The sequence below is a fragment of the Polypterus senegalus genome, chromosome 10 (genome assembly GCF_016835505.1).
Source record: "Polypterus senegalus isolate Bchr_013 chromosome 10, ASM1683550v1, whole genome shotgun sequence".
Taxonomy (NCBI): Eukaryota; Metazoa; Chordata; class Cladistia; order Polypteriformes; family Polypteridae; genus Polypterus; species Polypterus senegalus.
Genome location: NC_053163.1, coordinates 169082719 through 169092050, shown reverse-complemented (window position 1 = coordinate 169092050; position 9332 = coordinate 169082719). Strand labels below are relative to the sequence as shown.

The 9332-nt window shown below is 47.4% G+C and overlaps 1 protein-coding gene across 16 annotated transcripts in view; it reads right to left on the bottom strand.

Moving 5' to 3' along the window:
- Positions 1-1644: 1644 nt before the first annotated feature.
- Positions 1645-9332, bottom strand: part of LOC120538023 (potassium voltage-gated channel subfamily KQT member 2) — a 131760-nt gene continuing 124072 nt past the window's right edge. For 15 of the 16 annotated variants that reach the window (XM_039767388.1, XM_039767390.1, XM_039767392.1 and 12 more), the window contains 2 exons: positions 5283-5406; positions 1645-5191 (listed from right to left, as the gene is read on the bottom strand). In XM_039767388.1, the coding sequence (XP_039623322.1) occupies positions 4463-5191; positions 5283-5406 (853 nt within the window). In that variant the 3' untranslated portion in view covers positions 1645-4462. Of the gene's footprint in view, positions 5192-5282; positions 5407-9332 lie in introns of those variants that run through there. The other variant, XR_005635428.1, reaches the window with a different exon arrangement.

Below are 9332 nucleotides of genomic sequence, written 5' to 3'. Positions count from 1 at the left end.
TCAGTACCTGACCTCACAAATGCTGAATGGACACAAAGTTCACTCAGAAATACTTCAAAATCTCGTGTAAACCCTTCTATAACAGGAAAGGAGAGCCACTTTCACATGAACACCCGTGATTCTGGAAAGGGACGTCCAACATGCTGCTGATAGAGAGGTGATGGTCAGATGTCCTTTAGCCACACAGTGGATACATCAGCTCAACTCTGTGTTTCTTTTCTAGTGAGGTTTTTTCTCTGGGACTCATGGAGTTCTTTACATGAACCAAAAAAAATTAAATTTAAAGAAAGGCAATTTGAGACGTGGAAAGTAGAAATGATGAGAGGCTTTAAAGTGGTGCACTGCTGCCCCCCTGTGGTGAATATAAAGTACAGTAGCATGGAGGTCAGGTTCAGAACTTCAAACAGAGATTGAGATAGATAGATAGATAGATAGATAGATAGATAGATAGATAGATATGAAAGGAACTATATGATTGATAGATAGGTAATGTGAAAGGCACTATATGAGATAGATAGATAGATAGATAGATAGATAGATAGATAGATAGATAGATAGATAGATAGATAGATAGATAGATAGATAGATAGATAGATAGATGAGAGGCACTATATAATGGATAGATAGAATTTGCTTGCCTTTTACACTTCCTCTTATAGTTTCTGAGAAATTCTTCATCCAGGGCGCTGAAAGCCTGTTTCAAGGTGAGGGGTGGACCAATTGGCCCTGCAATGTTCTTTGTATCTGTGTGTCTGTGCGAGTGTGTGTGTTCATATAAAACCTGAATTATCCAGTTCAGTGATGGTGTGTGCAGGTAAAAGAGAGCCACCTTCATACGAACACCCGTGATTCTGGAAAGGGATGTCCAACATGCTGCTGATAGAGAGGTGCTGGTCAGATGTCCTTTAGCCACTCAGTGGATACATCACCTCAACTCTGTGTTTCTTTTCTAGTGAGGTATTTTCTCTGGGACTCATGGAGTCCTTTACATAAACCAAAAAAATAAAAAATTTAAAGAAAGGCAATTTGAGATGTGGAAAGTAGAAATGATGAGAGGGCATCTTGGTGCAGGCATTAGAAAATTACTAACTAGCTAAGAACATATTCATCTAGACCCCATTGACCCCACATTCTGACCTCCAAAGGTCACCCGAAAAGACAATGGGAATTAATAGAGTAAGCCCAAATTAACTCAAAGACCAGAATTCATAAGCCATGTGCCTTCTTCTATAGAAGCTGGTGTAGATGTATGTTTTGTATTGTTGGTTTTTGTTCCTCATCGATATATCTTTATAAATGCAGTCCTCTGCTTGTTTTTCTGGTGGCTTGTACTTTTGGACTTCAAAGCCATTTGATTCTACGCTTAAGGTGTTCAATTTCAGGCAATTCGCCCGTTTCTATGTGCAACAAATACAACGGATCTACTGAGAATTTCTGACCACATACCACCAGCTTCTTGAAGGATCCTGTCGAGGTTTAACCTACCAGGCCCAGTCAAGGAGATACTGTGGCCACCCAAATCCAGGAGAGTGGAGCCAAGCCATCAGTAGACACCCCGCTCTAGTTAGCCCCTCAGTCTCATTTCATTCTTGTCTTAAGGCCACCGAAATACATTAAGGAGTCAGCAAGACGGAAATTTTCAGGTTGTAGAAACTTTATTTTACATTTCCCATCTTTCTAGCACACGGATCCTAGTGAACATATGAAAAGTAGAATAGTGTCATTCAGATGTTGCAAAAGACATGCGTGTCACCATTCCTGTGCAGACATTGCTATTTACAATCGACAGCCTCGGCAGAGGTGGGGAGACAGCAAGGCTGAACCAGCATGTGGAAACTCATGTAGGCTCCACTGATCTGTCCTCGAATGAGAAAACGTAAACGGGTAAACAGCGCAGTGCGAAGTCACAAAGACAGTACTCCGGCCACCGGAGGGCGCCTCATGTACCGCAGTACATGCCACCTAAAGGCTCCATGTCATTTTAGGGCAAGGCTGGCACAGAGCAAAAAGTAAAATGTAACCAAAGAGCGTGCGAACAATGGCCACCCCCTTGAGGTCCAAATGAGACTTGCACATGTTGCAGCAACTTGGCTCAGGCACAAAGCAGCGGCTAAATAGATGCAGGCAAACAGCAGGGGTGAGCTCTTTGTAAATACAGCATGCGGTGTGGAGGGGTTCGAGGGAGGCCAAGCGTGCAGTGCATTAGTGCAAAGTGCTTTTCACAATCAGCACCACTAAACCCCCCAACGTCACCAAGCATACTCCCAAAAGCGCCCACTACTCCCAGCAAAAGTAGCCCAATGGGAATCGTCTACAAGAAAGAAAGTGCAAGAAGCAAGCAAGGCAAAAAATGAATGCGATTCCAAAGCCCCGCCCACCCCGCCTCAGCCACACCCACCCCGTGAACCCAAAACAATTGCTCAGCGTGAAATGCACACGTGAGCTCCTGCAACATGTCCACCCAAGCCTCTGGACAGGATAAAGGGACACTGAAGATTCGCTTTAACCTCCACCTGCCAGCAGGTGGCGTGGTGTTAAGACTCTGCACTCCTGGAACGAAAAGGTGAAAAGGCACCCAGCGTGACTGAAAGGCGCTATAGAGACTGATGGAATGGGATGTGTTGAAGCAGAATCCTAGGAACTTACAGCCTTATTGCTTTGCTTAATTTGCGAATGCTGTCCAGTTTCCTGCTGCTCACGTGGAAAAAGTCAGAGTGGAGGAGCCGAGTGAAAGACGCGCAAACCCAAACGTCAGAAGGGCGAGGTACAGACGGGCAGCCCAGTGCGAAGGTTACACATCCCTTTGTGGCCATTGAGCGGTCATTTGAATGCTGTAATTTGAGTGCAGAAGGTGCAAGTTTCACACAGCTGACTGTGACAAGGCACAACAAAACAATATGTGCATAAAATCACGATAAATTAAAAAATATATATTTTTGGCGAAAGCGGCAATGAGACGTAATAAGTGTGGACACAGCCCTTCAATTCACAATTCCCTAATTGAGGTGACCAGAGGTGGCGCTGTTCTACAACCAAGTACACAATAGTACTCTGCCACTAATGGGAACACATTATGCAAATGAGGTCGGGAATGTCCCAACCTCATTGGTGCACCCCTGCTGCCTCTCCTGGAGCTTCAGGGTCATGTAGGCTGCCACGTTGTTTCATCAGGTGTCGCCCACCTTCAGCACTTAAAAAAAAAAAAAAGTGTTTGGAGAGGGAGTCTAAATAAAGCGCCTTTTCACTCTGCCACAGCCCACCTAGTGACGCTCAAGTTGCCAACCACCCCCATCTGCGGGGAATAAGAAAAATGCTAACATGTGAAATGCAGGGGCATGCCCAAGTTGGCACGTCCAACACAATCATCACGCAGGTAGAAATGGATTCCCAGTCTTGATTTCACAGCAGCCATTCGCTCAGATCCCCCCCAGAAAACGCGATGGGAAGGAATTCTTTGACTCCCCTGACCCCTAAAACATCAGAATTTTTTCGAAAAAATTGTTTACCTGATAGCTGCTCAAGATGGCTTTGTCCATTTGTATAAAATATAGGAATTTGCCTCAGCACAGTGTCCAGAAAACAGATGCTGAGCGGGCTCTCGCGGCTGGAAAAATTTCCCTGGCGGACAGAATGACACGTTGGTAAAAACTAGAAAAGTTAATGTGCATTAAACACTAGAGGGCGCTGCTGTTCTCAAAGCATGCGGGTGGAAGGGTGGGCGCGGGAACGCAGACTAATACCACTACAAGATACTCTTTTTTTTTCTTTTTGCAGAACATTCATGATACTTTTTGGATAAGTGTGCAACGCATAAAGTGATAACATAGGTTGTCATGCCACGGGTCCCCCCCACCACCACAGATGAGAACGGGGCAGAAACCCGAAATTCCTCAAATAGAGTTCTGGAGCTCCAGGTGGAAACGGGAGGATCAGGCTCCCCAGGTGGGCCTCCAAGTGAAATCATGAAAACGGCTGAATGTTCCTGTGCTCTGGGCAACATGCAACGGTCGACCTGACTGTGCCTCCATCGTTGGGGGGGGGCACCCTCGAGCAAAAACCAGAGCCGTTCTGCCAAACGGACCACCAATCCCCGAGACCATTTAGAGGGGGAGTCTCTAAAAAAACACTTGTCTTTGAGAACTCCATCACCAGAATGTTCCGGAAATGTATAAAAGCACGGAGGTGAATCCAGAGAGTGCATGAAAGTGACGCCAGAGACGATGGAACCCGATAAATGTCTTCCTGTAAAAAGGCAGATGAAGAAGAAGAAGAAGAAGAAGGGTGAAATAAGAGTAGAAAAAAACTGAAGAAGGTCACCATGGAGGGGGCAACACTGAGGAGGCGTAGGCCTTCTCCCCATTTGGGGGCACTACAAGCACGTTAAGTCAGAGGCCCCTTGGTTTCCTCCTCTGCCCCGTTGGCTGAACAAATGTTGGCAAAGGTCGATGCCAAAGTCCTGGTTTCACTTGGAGCTGGCCCAGGCCATGTCACCATATGGGCTCTCCCCAGTGGCAGATCTCGGCGATGGGCCACAGGGCGTGCAAATGTCAGAGTCCGTGTCAGACTCCCCCTCAGCGATGTAAGGCCTGATTTTAGCACATGGGGCCATGCCACCATAGAAGCTGTTATTGAGGAACTCCAAGTTCTCCTTGGACTGCGAGATGCTGAAGCCGCTGAAGGAGCGCTCGAGCTCCTCGTGGTCGACGGACGGGATCGATATGGAAGTGTCGCTGTCGTGCTGCTTGAGGTGCATGTCGTCTGGGCGCAGGTGTTCGGGGCCGGCCTTGTTGCTGCCATTGTGGCCACAGGAGGAGCGCTCATGGGAAGGTGGAGGTGGGATCCTGACCAGCGAAGATGGATCCCCCACAGGCGAGTTTCCTTGGCTGCGCTGCTGGTACTCGCTTATGGGATGCTGCTGCCAAGAAGTGGAGGGGGGGCAGTGTGTGGGTGGAGCTCCTGGAGTGGGCGGGGCATCAAAATTCTTCTGACAACCCGAGCTGTTTGACCGGATGATCTTGGTGATGCATCCGTTCTTATCCATCTGTTCCCTGCTCTCCAGGGGGCTATGGTAGGGGGGAGCAGGCTCTGCTTCTTTGGTGGTGAAGTACGCATCAGTCTCTGACTGCGGGATGCCCATCCTTTGGATGTAAATGTTGACCAGGAAATCAAGTTTTCTTTCCATGGAGACCACCTAAGATTAGAAGAAAAAGAGCGTCGGTTATCGGGTACCACCTGACATTCTGTAGGGCAAGAAAACAGAGAGAGAGAAGCAGCAATCCTACTTGTTTCTCGACTTTCCCAAGCCTTCCCATCATGCTCGGGTCTTCGGGCAGCTCCGATTCACTCGTTCCTTTGCTCCGATCCTTGTCGGTGATTGGGGTCCCTCTGCCAACAATCTGATCGACCCTACAGGAATAACAGACATGAGTGGGTAGGGCATCCAGTTACATTTAGCATGTGTTGTGAATTCTAATGGCATGGAGCGTGGGGAGCGCGTACAAGTAAGAGACCCTAAGTACCCCCTTTCACCCACTTTGAGCAACTGTCCATTTCGCTTCTTCCTCCCTCCGCTCGTCTCAAAGCTTCAATTTGCTCTCCTTCAGTTGATTTTCCACCCTTGCTATCCTAAAGGTCACTGGAGGCCCCGAATTCCTATGCGCTGTGTGCCCACTTCTCCTAGAGAGACCTCGACTTGGGGGTGGGGGGCTTACTTGAATCACCTCCTCTTGGGCTCCTGCCCTCTAGTGGATGGTTAACGTTAAAGCAGGTCACATTATTTCCAGGGTTGTTTCTCCTTCCTGCCCCACGGCTTTGGTGACAGGATTCTTTTCTGAGCTTGCTTTTGTGGTAAGATGAGGTCCGCAGCTCATTGCCTTTTAAAATAAATAATCGCACTCACAGCTTATGGTAGTGTGGCTGGAGCGGTTTCCCGGGCGCAATGTGGTGCGGGCATTTCCTCACTTAAGTGCACAGGTGAGGAATCATCCGTGTCCGTAATTGATGGGGGGAGTGGCTAATCACCACACCTGTGCCACATCCCCACATATAAGATGAGAAGTGTGAGTGCGAGGGTGGAGAAAAACTAAAATAAATATAATAGATCGGAGAAAAAGAGAGGTAGAAAGACGACTAAAGAGCAGAGGACGATCGGACACCGAGAAGAGAAAGGTAGCATGAACTGGGGCCCCGCAAAGAAGCTTAGGCTGTGACGCTCTAGGGGCAGGGCCGCCCCACTGGATAATGGCGTGGCGTGGAGTGGGGCGAACATGGAAGATAATCTCCTTTGGGATCCGAGGTACGACCGCGAGTACGTGAAGGATGACGGGAGGAGTGCCAACCTCGGACGGGGTGGCTGAGTGGTCTGGAGGCAGCCAAGACGGGGGTCGGGGGATAAAGTTTGTGGCTGCCGAGTCTCCGCCTCCTGCCTGCACGAGTGATGGGTGAGCCGGGGAGATGAAGAAGGAGGTGGGCGGAGATTGGGAGGAGCCAGTGACTGCATTTTAACCTCTGCTTTTATTGGATTTATTTATTGTGTTTTTATTCCCCCACGATTCACGTGTTTTTATGGATTATTTATTGTGAACGGTTTTTGGACCCTGCACTGGGAATACTGTTTTTGGTTTGTTTTGATTTTTGTTTTAATAAAAGCACAGAACACTCTTTTTTTCCCCATCCCCTTGCTCTATATATGATTTGTCCCCATCTGTCAGTTCAGTCGGTCATAACTGTCGACGGTGCTGGGTTTGAGAGGCTCCCAAATGTGAAGAGGCAGCATGGAGGTGACTTGCATCATTACAGTCTTAAGTTGTTTAAGAGGTGCCAGTTGCGTTGCGAAGTGTGATGCTCCTACTGGTCTCGTTTACATTAAATAATTACTACATGGCAGGCAAGAGTGATTGTTAAGTAACAGACCGCAGATCGGGTCAGCAGGAGTAATAAGAGGAGACGTTTGAGCGTAATGGCAGGTGCAGTGTGGGGTGGGATTGTGTAAGAACAGAGATCGGAAGGAAAGAAAAGAATTACCAGATGGTGAGATGAACGGGAGTGAGAGGGGTTGATCAAAGTGATGGAAAGGGGCACTCAGCTGAGAAAATGAGTTTTTAAAATTCACATTGAGGTGCAGGGGGTGAGGTTGCGAGTGGCCAACCAGGAAGGTCATGGGGTGGGATGAGCAAAGCCCCACTGGGTATACGACAGAAAGGACGTGAGGTGGGTCAAGTCAGTGTGGGTGGCTGGTAAAGGCTGAGAATATTCTGTGGGTGGTACGGCGCAGCGAGGAACTCTAGACTAGAGCTGTGATGTGAGCCAACCTGTGGTAACAACAGATGAACTGGGCCCTAGCGATGCTCCTTATGGGATGCCTCTTCTGGTGTTGGCGTACCTGCAGCAGTGGTGGTGGTGGTGGTTTTACTCACCTGGGATTGTTTAGTTCGCTTTAACTTTAACTTATTTGGAATTAACTCAGAGTGTGACTCGGTGATTATCTCTATCTATAATCTTCATCTGGATCTTGATCTTTGTTTGTCCGCGAATGAATTAGAAGAAGAAGCACTAGATGGCCGTAGAGAGACAGCTAAAACATAGGCATTGCATTAAGAATCTCCTCCAGGCTTATACTACTGAAGACTGCAGTACTCCAGTCACACCTCAAAACACAGACATTCAAACTAAACAAATTGTTGTGCTTTAAATTAACTAAAGAGATCTTCATTTAGATCTTGATCTTTGTCCGCGAATTCCACGCATGCACAGACCACCTTCCAGTTTAGTACGTTGTTGTTACCCACGGATGTCAACAATGTGCCGGAATAACAAAAGGGGTGGTGGACAGTGTTACGCTGGTCAGCTCCTGAGGCCTGGTTAGAGAATGAGATTGCCGAAGATAAAAGGTACGTGCCTACGTAACATATGAATGAAAGACAGACAGTGGGTAAAATGAATGACAACGTAACAGCACGTTCTGGAAATCATTATTGTTACGTTGTAGCCGGCGAGTGCTGCGCGTCTCACAGTTGTACCGTGGCTTGCTCACATGTCAGTGAAGTGATCCCTATTTATGCTTTAAAGAGCCTGGATACCTATGTGTCCCCCTTTTATAACCATTGCTCCGTATATATTGCTTTATTCTTTGGATTGCCACAAAGCAACCTGCGAGATTGGAGAAAGGTTGAGAAGACATCGTGAGAGAAAATAATAGCGTCGTTAAAACGAGACGGACTGTGAACAGACAGAAGCAGAAATGCTCCTACACCACCACATAATTACGATTCAGACAGTGATTCCGAGTAGGCCGTTCCTATCGAATCAATGTCCAAGGATTTTCTTTTGTAATTTTGTTTCCCTTATAAAAAATCATAATGCTGTGCGACAAAGGGCCCAGTTCACGACTGGCAGCCGCGTTTAAACAGGGAGCCCTTCACAGAAAACTTTAACATGTGCAACGTAGTTGGGCGCACAGAGCTACTCTGTTATAATGGTTAGGCCCCAGTTGGACTCGGGGTGATTTGTAATGAATTGCTTTACAGCGTCAAGCCCGAATAACTCTTGGAAAAGTATTCTACTGCTGTCTAGTGGATGAAACAATATTGTGCTATATATATATATATATATCCATCCATTATCCAACCTGTTATATCCTAACACAGGGTCACGGGGGTCTGCTGGAGCCAATCACAGGCAAAACACAGGGCGCAAGGCAGGAAACAAACCCAAACCCTGGGCAGAGCGCCAGCCCACCGCAGAACCTATATGACTCCCCAAACTTAATTCAGTAATCCCTGAAACGGTAAATGCTGCCGTCACCGAGCGTGGGAGAGGCGCTATATCAATAAAACTTATTTTTTATCGGGGCTGTAAGGGGCCTTTTCACCAATAGCCTCACTGACCCCTCCTCCCCCTCCTCCCCAGGCCAAGAGTCAACATGACTAAGGGAGAGAACCGCCCGCCCCAAAACAACCATCCATCCATTATCCAACCTGTTATATCCTAACACAGGGTCACAGGGGTCTGCTGGAGCCAATACCAGCCAACACAGGGTACAGGGCAGGAAACAAACCCGAGGCAGGGTGCCAGTCCACCACAGATTATTTCTATGTGTTTTGCCAGTCTAAGGTAAACTTATCAATATTCATGAATGGGGTGGAGCCTTCAAACAAAACGTAATGGTATGTAAAGAATAGGCTGTAAAGCCAGTTTAGAGCTAACTGTAACTGAACCATTGCTTCAACTGAGCAACTGGGACGACAATGTGAATTGGTTATCAGACATTGACACTAAGAGTTAGAACTGACGTATACGGCACTGGAGGACCCAACCGCTGGGTGAATCCAGTC